The following is a 16,076-nucleotide window of genomic DNA, read 5'->3' on the forward strand; positions in this document are numbered from 1 at the left end:
GGTGTACCTAATATTAAAATAGTAAATAAAATATTTAAAAGGCATTAAAATTTAGTCTGTGTATTTATTACGACCCATACACAAATAATTATTTAAATACTTTTATCTAAAAAAAATTGAAAATTATGTGAAGGTCACATTAAAATTTCCTGCGAACTAAAATAAGTCTGTAGTTTATTTTGAGTGTTTATAAATATTTTATACAATTCTAACTTGAAATTTTAAAACTATAATATATTAGAAAATGATAATATATTAGATTTTTACCCTGATCCAGATCCAGGCTTTGATTTCTCCACTGACAGTCCAGCACAAAAAATTATGATTGTAAAAAATGTGATCTTCTCTTTTTATGCATTTGTAGATAGCTAAAGTTTTCGCTTTATAGGGTACTAAACATATATCTTTACTTCTAAAGGGTACATTTGGACGGGAGCCTCAGGCCACTAAACCAGAGGATGACCGATATCTACGAGCTGCTATTCAGGAGTATGACAACATTGCCAAACTAGGGCAAATCATGAGAGAAGGGCCCATTAAGGTGAGAACATTCACTGCAGATCTGACATCTACTGGCTGGACTTTGAAAAACATTCTTCATTATTCACTTACCAGCATTGTAAATGGGTTTAGAGAAACCATTTTATCTACTGAGCATGACATCATTCCTCTACACTGGAGAGAATTGTTGTCTATAGCGGGAAAATAGATTTTTGTATTATGTGCCTTTTTGTAAACCTGGGCTAAAATGTTTCCAGCCTTAAAAGGATAGTTCACCCAGAAATCTTTATTTTAATTTACTGTCATTACTTCACTTGTTCTAATCCTGTTTGAGTTTCTTTATTCTTTTAAACACAAAAGAAGATATTTTTTTTTAAACTGGAAACCTGGAAACATTAACTTCCATAGTATTTGTTTTTTTTTTCTACTATGGAGATCAATGGTTACAGGTGTTCAGCTTTCTTCAAAATATCCTCTTTTTAACAGACTAAAGAAAGTCATGGCTGTTTGCATCCACTTGAGGGAAAGTGAATAATGAGTAAAATTTTGGGTGAATGATACCTTTAACTCAAAAACAAACAAACAAACCAAATTCGTTTTCTGATAGCAACCAATACGCTTATTTCATGCGGCCGCCATTTTAAAGAACCAAAGTGAGGCTGCGGTGGGAAGAAACCTGGAGGTATAGAACCAGCACTGTAAACATTGCAGTAACATGCTGTGTACTACAAACCTCCAGCTGTTGCCACAAATTCAAAGTGCAGATATAGTGTAAACATCACTTTAATATCATTCAGTAAGTTTAATTTAAACAATTAAAAGGAATTTAGCATCAAACAACATCTGTAAGAGTAATACGTTTAAGTGTCCTCCAAGGCTTCAGTTCATGGCACCAGTTAAACACCATGGGGACGCTTTCCTGCTTCAGCCTATGTAAGTTAGCCCGGTAAGCGATAAAACAGTCCTCTGTAGCACGCTCTCGTTGCTTAACATTGAAGCGTCGCTAAATGCAGATGACTCGACTGATCTTCACGGCTGCTTCGTGCTCCAGTGTCCTTGTATCTGTGTTTGCACTCAGTTTACCGCTCTTCACCCAGTGCAAACACAGATACACGGAGACTGGAGCACGAAGCAGCCATCAAGATCAGTCGAGTCATCCAGCAAATCGCTCGTCTGTGTTTGTGCTCTGTAAACAGCGATGGGTGAACTGATGACCTTCTCGGCCAATCACAAGCATTTATGTTGAGCACGTGAACACAATGGCAAATCAGCGCTGTTTTAAGAAAGCCATCAACAATGCTTAAATGTTAGCTGGAAATTGACAGTTTTTCTTTTAATTTAGTATCATGACAAGTCTAATATAGTGAAATAATCAGTTCATTAACTCAAGTTTGATAAATGGCATCTAAAACGTGTGTTTGGAAAAGAAAACTTTAGCTAACTAGTGCCATTTCCCTTAACTTAGCTGAAAATGAGCTCTGATATCCCTTTTTATCTTCTCCATTAAATCAGAACGGACCTTCGGGTCACTCGGAAGGCGGTGAAATTATAAATTTGTGTCACTTTCTCTTTGCTAATAAGATATACAGACAAGAACACAATGTTTATATGTAACTCCCAACGATACTTCCGGGTTTCATCCCACCGCAGCCTCGATTTTGCTTTTACAAATGGCGAGCGTGTATAATCAGTCTATACAAACAAGCAAAAAATATCAAGCTTTACAAATTTACATCCAGCCGACACAACAAACTTATTTCAGTTGTATTTTCAGATCAGCCATTAGGGGCCATTCACACAAAATGCATCTTTCCATGCTACAAACAAGAATAGCAAGCTTCCGTTTACAGTAACAAGTTGGCATGACAGCTATTATTTCACACCATCATGGCACAGAATATGCTTCTTCTTAAAAAAAAAGAAGAAAAAAAACAATTTTGAGTGCATTTTAGACTCAAAGTGTGAATAACCTTTTTACGTTTGTTATTTTATCCAAAGCTAGACTTGTTTTAGTAGTATAAGACTATACAGTAAGGTCATGTTTCTTTGTGAGATTAAGAATTCATGTTAAGCGATTCAGTTCATAAGGTGCCACTTGACCAATGCTGCCATCCAATCAGGGCTCGCTGCTCAATGTGGTTTTGGATGACTACCTGAGACTCAAAAAGCTGTTTGCCGCTCGCCTGGTCACCAAGTCAACCAGCCAGGGTGACCGCTCATCAGTCACAGAGGTGGGCGATGTACCGGAGTGCTGTGTTTACTCTTCCTCTACACTCCTGTTCCTCACTGCTGGCTGACTGCACTGCACTTCACTGTCCTATTAGTAGAAAGCCTGGGTTCTCAAGAGTCATGTGACTCTGCTGAAGTTTCACAGCTCTTCACTACTTCACAGATGTCTTGCTTCCATTTTCTAAACTGTTGTAAATATGTGAGTTTTTGTGTTTCTGATCTTTATTTTTCCTCCTTTTCTCTCTCTGCAATCTTGCATTCATTCATCATTCCATCTACCTGTGCATCCATTTATTGTATCCATACTGTCATCTGTTATTCTATCTTTCTTTCCTTCTGTGCTCCCCAAACACATCCCTTTATCTATCCATGCATGTCAATGCGTAATCTATGATTACAACTATTTATAATTCAATTCAAACGCTGTATATCCATCTATACCTGTACCCGCTATTCCTCCTTTTCATGCATAATGCATTAATCCATTCATTTTTCTTTCCTTCTGTCATCCCCTCTTGCATTCATTAATCTGTCAATCCACAATTCACTGTATCCATCTGTGATCACGTCTTTAATTCCATCGGACTATGCATTAATTCATCACTTAATCCATCCATTCCTTCTGTCCACCTACTGTGCCTCCATCAATCCTTTAATTGACCCATAATGCATCCATTTATCCATCTATATATGTTCCAACTTGTAACTCCATGCATCAATCTATGATTTCATATGTCCAAATTTCTATCTTAACATTAATGCATTCATCACTCATTCCTTCTATCCACCCATGCAATCCATAAATTCATTCAATCATCCATTAATTAACCAACTTGTGAAAAAACATTCTACCTACCTATGATTGCATCTGTCCTCTGTTCTAAATTTAATGCATGCATTCATCATTACATTCATTCAATCATTCATTCATCCATCTATCCAACTATTATGCACTGATCTACCAATCCATAACCTCATTCAATCATCCATTTATGAACCAACTCGCTAACCAATGTCCATTTATACCATATATCCATTCATATTCACCCATTCCTCATTTTGTCCATCTCTTCTTCTATCCACCAATCATGAAACCAATTTAATATTATACTTGCTCACATTTCCATCAACCAAAAAACCATCCTAACCACCTATGATTGCATCATCTTCAATTCTGTTCTAACGTGTGTGCGTTCATCACTCTTTCCTTCTATCCACCTATTATACTTGTATCTACCAATTCATAAATGCATTCAACCATCCATTAATTAACCAACTCACTAATCAATGTCCATTTATACCATATATCCATTCATATCCACCCATTCATCATTGTGTCCATCTCTCCTTTCATCCAATAATCATGAAATCAATCTATTTTTTCACTCACTCATATTTCCACCAACCAAAAAACATCCTAATCACTTATGATTGCATCATCTTCAATTCTGTTCTAACTTTAATGCATGTGTTCATCACTCTTTCCTTTCATCCACCCATTATGCATTGATCTATCAATCCATAAACTCATTCAATCATCCATCAAATAACCAACTCACTAATCAATGTTTATTTATACCATATATCCATTCATATCCACCCATTCATCATGTCCATCTCTCCTTCCATCCACCAATCAATACACCAATCTATTATTTCACTCACTCATATTTCCATCAACCAAAAAACATCCTAATCACCTATGATTGCATCATCTTCAATTCTGTTCTAACTTTAATACATGTGTTTATCATTCTTTCCTTTCATGCACCCATTATGCATTGATCTATCAATCCATAAACTTATTCAATCATCCCATCAATTAACCAACTCACTAATCAATGTCCATTTATACCATATATCCATTCGTATTCATCATTGTGTCCATCTCTCCTTCTACCCACCAATCAATGCACAAACCAATCTATTATTTCACTCACTCATTTTTCTATCAACCAAAAAACCATCCTATCCACCTATGATGGCATTCATCTTCAAATGTATTCTAACTTTAATGCATGCGTTCATCACTCTTTCCTTTCATCCACCCATTCTGCATTGATCTTTCAATCCATAAATACATTCAATCATCCATTAATTAACCAACTCACTAATCAATCATCATTTATACCATATATCCTTTCATATCCACCTATTCATCATTGTGTCCGTCTCTCCTTCCATCCACCAATCTATTATTTCACTCACCCATATTTCCGTCATCCAACAAACAACATCCTATCCACCTATGATTGCACCATCTTCTATTTTACTCTAACTTTAATGCATGTTCATCACTCTTTCCTTCTATTCCCCATCATACTTGTATCTACCAATCCATAAATGCATTCAACCATCCATTAATTAACCAATTCGCTAACCAATTATACCATATATCCATTCATATTCACCCATTCACCATTGTGTCTATCTCTCCTTCCATCCAATAATCATGAAATCAATCTGTTATTTCACTCACTCATATTTCCGTCCACCAAAAAACCCTCCTATCCTGCATCATCTTCAATTCTATTCTAACTTTAATGCATGCGTTCATCATTACATTATTCATCCATCCATGTTCTCCACTCTCAGCTGATTCAGAGTGACCTGGATGAGGATGATGAAGAGCGCATCGGCGGTCGGGGAACCCTTCGCTTCAAGCACAAGCTCCCGATCGAGCTCAGGGGTCCTGATGGGGTACACGCGGTGCACGGCAGCACGGGCACACTGTTAACCTCTGACCTCAACAGCCTGCCCGAAGATGACCAGCGGGCTCTGGCTCGTTCCCTCGAAGCCTTGCATGCAGACGGCGGCCTGTACGCCGAACGCAACGCCCGAACAGAGTCCGCCAAATCAACACCGTTACACAGAAACAAAGGCAGCGACACCCTGTCTGAAAGTCCGTTAGAGATCACAGAGTTATGACTAGCCGAGGCCTCGCTGGTCTGAGAACACTACAGCGTGCACGTCACTCCTGGCTCTCGCTTTTTCAATCCTAAACTCTTTCCTGGTTCAGGTTTGTGAGCGCCAGGCTGTGAGGAAAGTGTGTAGGTGTGTGTGTGTGGACTCTGAATGCCTCAAATCAAGGGCAGCTCAACATGTCAGGGCTATTTCATGAGACTTTAACCACACACACTCAATCTACACAGAGGAACCAATGCACTCTCAGACCAGTGGAAGGCCGAATATGGACTCTAGTTTTTTGTTTTTGTTTTAGTTTAGTCATATTTGAATTGGGCACAAGAAATGAATGTGATGTGTGTCTGTGTGTTTGAACGGCGTTTGAGAGCATATCTCTAGGGCTTTTCACACTTGTACATTGGAGGAATTATGGAACAGGGTTTGGCGCTGTATATTGCAGTGCTGGAGATATATAGTGTGAATCAATGCAGAACTAGAAGGTGTGCAGTTCAACAACCAAACAAACCTAAATTAAATCATTCGGATATTCATTGGCTGCGTCTGAAATCGCCTACAACTTACATTTGAATTTGAATTTCATACACATGCATTAAACATAGTATGTTGTTTGTAGTATAAATTCAAGTAATATGAATGGAATTCGAGTGTACTATATCCGCTATTTGTCCTGATCACATGACCTACCAGGGCAGCAGAATATTTGAAAAATCTTAACAATGCGATATTGTTTTATTCTGCGATTATATATTACGATATCAATAGAATCTCATGAGATGAGTAGAATAAATATTTGAAAAGAATTGACCGTTTTAGACTGATTGGGACGGTTCTGTTTAGGTGTGCATTAAAATATAATAAACTAAATCTATAAGTGTAGAGAAATTTAATAAAGGAAAATATACTAATTAATTAAACAACATTTTATTGTTTTTTAAGGAGTCAAACTGTATTCAGGTACACAGTAAATGAACAATCAAATGTAAAATAATACTGCATAGTCTTCATATTATTAATAATTCAATAAAATTGTTCTTAATTTTTCAAAGTTATGCCTGAATGCTTTAAAACCCTCACACAATCACAGGGCTCAATAAATACTTGCGGAATGATCAATTCAGACTCAACATTGCGTAAACTCGCGATGTGACTATTGCGAATGATCACATTGCAATAACAATGCTGAAACAATATATTGTGCAGCCCTGTGACCTTACCTACTTTAGTTGCGTTTTTTTTACTAACTTACATTCATGAATTCTCTCACTTGGTATCATTACAGAAGTCTTAAGAGGCCATGCATTTGAATATTATTTTCTCATGATCCTGACTTTTATTTTCTCGTTATCTTGACATAACAAAAAGTTGTTTTTCCGTAATCTTGACGTGAAGTTTCACAAACTAAAGCTGTGGTAGCACAACTTTTCTTCCTATAGACTTTCAATCATATGCACGCGAATGCATCAGACCGGAAACGCAAGCTCGTGCATCAAGTTTCGGAGAGCGCTTCATTGGAATGTTCAAGCTTGGAGAACTCTGACCTGCGAAATCGCATCCCTTAACTGCGTGAGACCAATCGAGGATCAAAACATAACCTCTCTGGACAGAAATTTTAAATATAGATCAATCGCTCGCTTTTTTTAATGTCTAATCATCTTGTTTAATCCCGCTCCTTTTCGCAGCACCGTACGACAAAATTTCACGAGCTTAAACTATGACGATATTTTTGGCTTTTATTTATTTAATTATTATTAATATTTATACCTGGACAGCACGGTGGCTCAAGGGGTAGAACTGCCACCTTATAACAAGAAGGTAGCTGTTTTGAGTCCCAGCTGGGCCAGTTGGCATTTCTGTGTGGAGTTTGCATGTTCTCCCCGTGTTGGTTTCCTCCAGGTGTTCCAGTTCCACCCACAGTCCAAAGCAAGCGCTGTAGGTGAATTGAATAAACTAATTTGTGTGTAGTGTATGTGTGTGAATGTGAGGGTGTTTCCCAGTATTGGGTTGCAGCTGGAAGGGCATGCGCTGTGTAAAACATATGGTTGATAAAATTGGCAGTTCATTCTACTGTGGTAACCCCTGAAGAATAAAGGGACTAAGCCAAAGGAAAATGAATGAATGAATGTTATTTGAAAATTGTGTCGAATATTTAAAAACAGAAAGGTACACAAGGCATGCTGTATTGTATTCTAGATGGCATAAAATAATTTGTTGAATGTGTGAATTAATTATGGAGAATGTTTTTGCTTCGTTTCATTTAACTTTGCTTTAATGCGTCCTTTCAGCAAGTTATTGACAAATACTGTGGTAAGTGTAAGCTGCAATGCGATATGCGTGTCTAACATCCTACAATAAGCAGAAAAAACATCTTATGTTATTTTGCGATAGCAAGAAAATTATTTTGTGATGAAGAAAAAACATCTTTTTATGTCGAGTTCACGATGAAACAAGTTATTTCGAGATCACAAGTAAATTAAGTTTCGATTATGAGAAAACAAAAGAGAAAATATGTTTGAATGCATGGCTTCAACTGGTTGCGCATTTTAAAATCTCAGTGGAAGTACAGTCGTAGGTCATCCAGGTACTTCTCACCTACTGTTTTTTAAATACTATGAATTTTTGGATATACTACTCGGATTGCTTGTATTATTATATATACTGTGATTTCAGACGCAGCCATGCACTTCATATGGCTGCTGGAAGATAGTTTAGTAGAAACAATCATGTTTTAACAGTGATAGTGAGCGTTAAATAGAAATTAAGACAGTATTATTTAGATTTTTGTATCATTTCTATAGTATTTTTCAAAGCAAAACGGCTAAAATATTTAGTTTTCATGCAGACATCCTAAACAATTCCCTTTCATGCTATTGGTCGAAAACAAATGGCCTTGCCCCAAACTTACACCATTGGTTAAGCTATGTATGAGGGTCTAACCACCAAATGGATTCAAATTTTGAATGAAAAGAAAAATTTAAACAAATATCCATGATGCAGAAAATTGCAGAACCCATGAAGTTTGTCCGATTTTGGATAGAAAAATGAATAAAATGCATGAGTAAACACCCAAAGTCACGATAAAGACTACACTACCTGTCAAAAGTCTTCTTGGCTATCCAAGTTTTAGAAACAACAAACAATAACTTGACTTCTAGTTGATCATTTGGTATCAGAAGTGGTTTATAGGAAAGCCAAAGGCCTCTAGATTACGCTTATTTTGCCAAAATAAAATATGATCATGCCTTGATTTTTAATGATTTCATTAAAACAGTAAGGTCTGACTTTGCTTAGACAAAACTTTGTCAAGTAACAGAAATAATGTACAGTATAGAATATAAAGTCATGGTGCAGTGGAAAACGAATGAATATTGTGCATGACTCCCATGAGCTTGGAGGACTGCATCCATACATCTCAGCAATGACTCAAATCACTGATTAATAAAGTCATCTGGAATGGCAAAGAAAGCATTGCAGAACTCCCAGAGTTCATCAAGATTCTTTAAATTCATCTTCAATGCCTCCTCCATCTTACACCAGACATGCCTAATAATGTTCAAATCTGGTGACTGAGCAGGCCAATCCTGGAGCACTTTGACCTTCATGGAACATTGATGTGAAGGCTGAAGTATGAGAAAGAGCGCTATCCTGCTGAAGTATCTGCCCTCTCCTGTGGTTTGTAATGTAATGGGCAGCACAAATGTCTTGCTACCTCCAACTGCTGATGTTGCCATCCACTCTGCGGATCTTGACTGATTTCTGTCAGAATCTTAGGTCCAAGTAGGTCCCAATAGGTGTTCTGCAGTATTTGTGATGATTGGGATGCAGTTCAAGAGATGATTCTTCTGAAAAATCAACCTTCTGCCACCTTTTCAAATGATTTAACTAGAAGTCAAGTTATTATTTGTTGCTCTTCCAACTGGGATCGATGACGTGACTTTTGTCAGGTAGTATCTGTAAATATAAATAAAACTTTTTACAAAAGAATTCTGCATGTTCGTATTTGAATTGGTTAAAAGTTTCATAATTTTAATTAATTAGACTTAATCTGTTAATTAAAGCAGACTCCAGAAAAAAAATGAATACAGAATTGGCTAAATAAACCTTTTTAGGGCCCTATAATTATTAAACCCAATAATACATTAATGCTGCATCCAAAAATAATAGATGTAGAGTGTTGAAAGCAGAGAGAACTATTTAAAGATAAAGTGTGTCATATTTTTTTAATGTTTAAGACAAATCATTTTAGACTGTCATTTTAGATGGTTGTGTGCTGTACTTGTCTGATTTATGGTGTTCATTTTAAGTATGCAAGAACGTTTTTTAAAATCTGCGATGATTAAACCTTACAACCGAGGGGAAATGATTTACAATGTGAGGTCTAATTAAAGCATAGGGTTTTTTATACAGAGTTTAGAGTTAAGTGTGAGAAGCCCATTCGATTAATAAAACAGGAACAATAAGCTGCTCTAGAGCAAGATTGAAGACGTCACAGTTTTTAAAAATAGAGTTCATCTCTTCGTTTCTGTCAACTAAAAAAAGTGGAAGACTGCATTCAAGAAAATGGACAAAAACGGTTTCACGGACCAATGAGGAAAGCCAGTCAGCAGACCAAACACTGTTTCCACTGAACTCAGACCAGAGCTTTGATTCTGGTCAAATGAAGAACAAACAAAAACTGAACAAATCAACTCACAAAACACTTTTGCTTGAGCTGAGGGACTTGTCCTGTGTGTGTGTCACGTGTTCCAGTAAAAAAATGGCAGTGCTTGTACGGTTCATGAGATGCCATAACTCAGTTTGAACTTTGTCAGAAAAAAAAGGGAAGATAAAGTCAAGATGCTTGGAAAATAATAGCGGTCACAGCTGAGCCGGTCATTGACAGAACACTGCCACCAATGAGAGGAAATACCATTGCTGCGTCCCAATTCACATACTTGTACTACACCCTAAAAGTATGTACTTTTAAATGTGTGTATAGCGGAGTATGCAAGCCTTTTGGGGACATTCTAATTCCTCGTTAACAGATCATAATGTTCCTTAATTATGAGCTGTCAATCGAACATTTCTTTTATATTTAATTTTCTACCTTATCGGAGAAGCAGAAACAGGATAATCTGCTAATTCATGAGTCTTTCATGCAGAGAAATCTCCTCAGGTCTTTGGATAATTATGCATTCAGAAATTAATGTCCAAACATATCTTGATATACGTTCACTTTGTTGTTGCAGATGAAATATAACATAGATATTGACTAACAGTCATTCAAACATCTTTACCAAAGCCTCTTTACTTGCAACTGGTCTTGCGCATCCACCATGTTTGTAGTTTATTTACATTTTTAACTACACTGCTTTTGTAGTTCTAATCAAATTCATGTCCAACATACAATCTATTGTGGGCAATATCAGTGGTTAGAGTATGGACTGATTTCACGCGGCCGCTATTTTAAAAGCCTGTGGTGGGAAGAAACCCGAAAGTATAGACTGAAGTCACACAGGAATGCGTACTTGGCTGTATATCAGCAAAGAGAAAGTGACTCAAATTTATAATTTCACCATCTTCCGAGTGACTCGAAGGTCCGTTCTGAATTGATAGTGAAAATAAAAAGGAATACCAGACCTTATTTTCACACTGTAACCCCACAACAGTCAACTTTATCAAATTAAATAAGTGTAGTTCACTCAAAATTGACTGAAAGTTAATACATCTTATTTGAAAAGAGCTTTAGGCCGAACTCACACTAGGTACAGTTACCTCGAACCGGGCTAAAGCGCGCTTGTCCCCCTCCCGTCTCCCCCGACGGCCTGCACTCACACCACAATCGGGCCTGGGCACGCTAACGTCATCGATGCTGCGATGTTCAGTGAGAAGCGCTCTCTCACTCAGCAGCACAGTGGAGATTTCTCTAGTTATATCGATTCAGTCGGTTTGTTATGCAGTGACATGCAGTCAAATATTTTGCCAAACAGTCCTTAGGGATGCGGGGACACGCAGTCAGATATTTCGCCGAACAGATCCGCCACTTTTAATAATAAACAATCATAAAGCCCGCGTGCCGCAGGAATGAGGTCTGCTGAAGGCGCGCAGCTGTCATGCAGTGAGGGGTTTGCGTATTTAATAAACTACGGCAGTTTGCGTTCACTGAACACTAAGAATGATTAATAAATCCATATGAAACAGTCCCTTAAAAGTCACGTCTCGCTTTCAGTTTCGGGCTTTGGCGCGTTTTGCACTCACACTACAAAAGTACCGCCCAAGTAAACCGCGCTCAGGCCCACCTCTTCCAACCGGGCCAGGGCCGGCCAAGTGAACCGTGCTTGAGCCCGATTCAGCGCACTTACACTTTTCAAACGATCCGGGAAACGGACCTGGGCACGGTACGGATGGCATAGTGTGAGTAGGCCCTTAAACTCTGTGTTGAAGGTAATGAGTTAAATAAATACCTCATTACTTCAACTTAAATGTAGTAAGTTGACAGTACTCATATAGATTAGTTTTTTAACACAAATGGTTAGTAAAAATCCCTTTCCTCAAACTGTTTGAGTTGCCTTAACTTATTGGGTTTTACAGTGCTCAGTTGGTTTGAGTTCTCTTCATTTATCGGGTTTTACTGTGCTCAGATTGCTTCGTTTACTCAAATGGATTAAGTTCACAGAACTCATTAGGATTAGGTTTGAACTTAAATGCTTGTTTGCAATCGGTTTCTTCAAATGGTTTGAGTTGCCTAAACCTTTTGGGTTTTACTCTGCAGCTAAGTTAAGGGAAATGACACTACTAAGCTAACATTTTCTTTCACAAACACGCTTTTGATGCCATTTATCAAAATCAAGTAAATGAACTGAATTTTTTAAACTTTATTAGACTTGTCACGATACTGAATTTTAGTACTACTACAGAAATGTAAAAAAAACTATTTAAGTGCTGTTGAGTGCGTTCTTTAACATAGCTGATTTCCCATAGTGTTCACCAGGGCTCAACAGAAATGACAGTGATTGGCTGTGAAACTCATCCATTCACCTCTCTTTACCAATGTTTATTGGGTGCAGACACAGACGAGTGATCTACTGATGAATCGCCTGATCTTCGCGGCTTTACCCATGTATCTGTTTGTATTTGGTGAAGAGCGGTGAACTGATGAGCTTCATAGTGTTCACCAGTCCAACAGAAATGACTGTGATCGGCTATGGCAAATCAGCAGTGCTTAAGAATGCGTTTAAATGTAAGCAGGAAATGGACGTTTTTAAAATTTCAACACTATTACAGACATGAGGGTGTGCTACAGAGAACTGCTTTGTTTTATCACTCACCAGATTACATAGGCTCAAGCAGGGTAGCCTCCCCACGGTGCTTACCTGGTGCCATGAACTGAAGCCTAGGAGGACACTGAAGCTTATCACTCTTAAAGAGATTGTGGTTTTGTTTTGATGTCTAATATGCTTTTAATTGTTTAAATTAAACATAAATGAATGATATTAACGTGATGTTACACCATATCTGCACTATCTTTGAAATCGCGGCAGAGGCAGGAGGTTTGTAGTCCACAGCATGTTGCAATGTTTACAGTGCGGCTGATCCTATACTTTCGGGTTTATTCCCAACACAGCCTCGCTTTGGTGGCCGCCATGAAACAAGCGTATGGATGGTTCTACACTTCAATTTTCTTTCTGGAAATGGTAAACCATCTGGTAACCTTTGGCATACTTTTTTTCAACATACTATGATTTTCGAATACTATTTAGGCATTCAAGCCGTGGTCACGCTGCACTTTTCTTCCCATAGACTTCTATTCATACCCACACCGGAAACCAAGCTCGTGCTACAAGTTTTGCAGTTCGCTGCATTGCAAAGTTTAAGCTTGGTGAACTCTGACCTGGGAAATCGCATCACGTGACTGCGTAAGACCAATCGAAGATCAAAACATGGCCTCTCTGGACAGGAATTTAAAACGTGGACCAATCGCTCGCTTTTTTAAATGTCTAATCATCTTGTTTAATCCTGCGCCATTTTCGTAGTGCCGGAAGACAAAAATTCCCATGCTCAAACTCTAGTGCGACCGCAGCATTAGACATACTAATTCTATTTTCGAATAGAATTACTATTTAGGGTGGATAGTATGTGATTTGGGACGCAGTACATGTCTTTATTTGACTTGCATTTTTTGATATTTCAAAAAAATAAATATAAAAGATATTTTTGGGAAAAGAAAACAAAAAGAAGCTGATTTACCAAACACAGTTGAGTGTAAATGGTTGTATTAAAGTGTATTTATTTTTCAACATTTTATACCAGATTATTTGAGCCGTGTGTGTCGTGTGTGTATGACATTATTTTTTTATATTCCCTGTTTTTTGTATTTCATTTCATTTCTGGTCATTGTCTCGTCATCAGCGTTGAGGCTGTAGATGGAAAATCTTTGTGGATCCAGTTTGAATAAAGGAAATATGCAACGGTTTTTGGCTCGAGGTCATAAAGATGATAAAACCCCTCACCAAAGCATTCCTGTATGTATTAAAGCCCAGATGCAGGATATTAAAGAGACTCAGGTGGGCCTTTTAGAAATGCACAGAGCTTCCAAAACAGAGTAATATCAGTAATAACTGAGTTGGAAAAGTGTCACTGGCTACGTTACCAAGGACATCAGTAATCAAATTACTTGCCTTAATCTGAATAAGACTATAATATGATCAAGGTGTTTACATGAGTTACTTTTTGAATGTTACATTCATGATCCTGTTTTACATGTTACAGCACATAAAGCGATTAACGTCATTGTGTCACCACATAGTCAGTCAGGTCAACTGCATTGTAATGTAGCAGTGTGGATTTCTGGCCCACTGATTTGATTGACAGCACATATTTCCATGTGTCATTGAGTATATTTACATGGCAACCAATAATCCGATTGTAATGCTATTAAGACAAGTCTCTAATTAGGAGTCTACCATGTAAACAGCGATTATTTGATTCATTTAATATGATTAAGGTCATAATTGAACTAAACAGAAATCGGATTAAGACGTGGAGTATGCTGATATTAGTAAAACTATTACCGTCGTGTAGGATTTTTGCTGCATTTTGTGTCAGAATAGTCTATACACACAAGGCTGTTTGACTATTTTCTGCACCTATTCTACCTTTATTCTCAGTGATGGACCACAGACATCTGCAAGGTGTATAGCAGAGGTTTGTTTTCCCATATGGTGTAAGGTATTGATGTGCAGATGGCGGTTATATCCGCGGGCGCTGCGGATAATCTGCCTGAAGGGTCGGGTAATAAAAGAATACATTAGGATTAATTGAATACATTGCTTAATTGCGGATAGGTTGCGGATGAATGTAGCGGAATCATGGCAGTGGACCGGCAAAAAAAGCAGAGTGGGCTTTGCAGAATGGGAAGATGAGACGCCCATAATAATGGATGAAGTGCAAGAGTAGCCTACTGTTTAAAGTTTCAGTTAGAGGAGTCATCAGAGGAAAATCTGCCATCATTCTGGGAGAAATAAGATTGCTTATTTCCACGACTGCAGCGCCTTACTAGGAGAATCTTGTTCATTCCTACAAGCGGTGCGAGCTCATTCAGTGCATTAGGCTGCGTTTTGGAGGTGAGGCGGAATCGCCCGAATCCAGGCACAGTAGATTCTGTTCTGTTTTTGCACAGTGCGAAGAAAAAGGCCAAGTAAACATAACATAGCTGCCGTTTAGGCTAAAGTGGCACCCTTTTTGTTATCTTGTTCCTGTGTCTGTAAAAGCTAAAAGTCTTATTTTTCTTTCTGTATTTATTTGAAAATTAAGGAAATTTTGTCTAAAGACAAACTTTTGTTTTTATAAATAAATATTCATTTAAAAGCGTTTATGAAAACATATAATTTTACTATCAGAGATGTGCAGATTATAGCGGATCTCTAGCGTGCGGTATTAAATTCCATTAAAACAATCCTCCTCCAGCAGTTCATACTCACATCCAATATCTCGTTTGTCATGGGGGAACATGAATGAAATGTTCCTGAATAAAAGTGCCAAACAGTAAAAGCAGTAAAAAGCTTTTTTTTAATTAAAAACGTAACACCGTAACATGACATGAAATGTGGATAGCACAGTGATGACGTTAATCGAATTATGCGCTGTAACATAAAACAGGATCATGAAAGGAACATTCAAATAGCAACTCATGTAAACACCTTAATCATATTGTTGCCTTATTTAGATTAAGGCAAATAATTACATTACTGATGTATGTTAATGTATTCACTGTGAAAAAATCCTTCTACCATAAGGATACCATATACTATTAATCTTGTTATACGTTGCCCAAAATTTTTCTAAATTAATGGAAATAAAAATTATATATAAAGATACTCTGCCACCTTGTGGCAGTTATGCTAATAAGATGCCACATAAATAATAAAAATAATATTTGTAGAGTA

General features: G+C 37.5%; 1 protein-coding gene across 3 annotated transcripts in view; it reads left to right on the top strand.

Moving 5' to 3' along the window:
- Positions 1–14,103, top strand: part of cdh23 (cadherin-related 23) — a 473,177-nt gene extending 459,074 nt beyond the window's left edge. For 2 of the 3 annotated variants that reach the window (XM_073919489.1, XM_073919490.1), the window contains 3 exons: positions 419–541; positions 2,622–2,732; positions 5,326–14,103. In XM_073919489.1, coding sequence (XP_073775590.1) covers positions 419–541; positions 2,622–2,732; positions 5,326–5,658 — 567 coding nt within the window. In that variant the 3' untranslated portion in view covers positions 5,659–14,103. 3 annotated transcript variants of the gene reach the window in all.
- The last annotated feature ends 1,973 nt before the right edge of the window (positions 14,104–16,076 follow it).

Source organism: Danio rerio, chromosome 13, assembly GCF_049306965.1.
Source record: "Danio rerio strain Tuebingen ecotype United States chromosome 13, GRCz12tu, whole genome shotgun sequence".
NCBI lineage: Eukaryota > Metazoa > Chordata > Actinopteri > Cypriniformes > Danionidae > Danio > Danio rerio.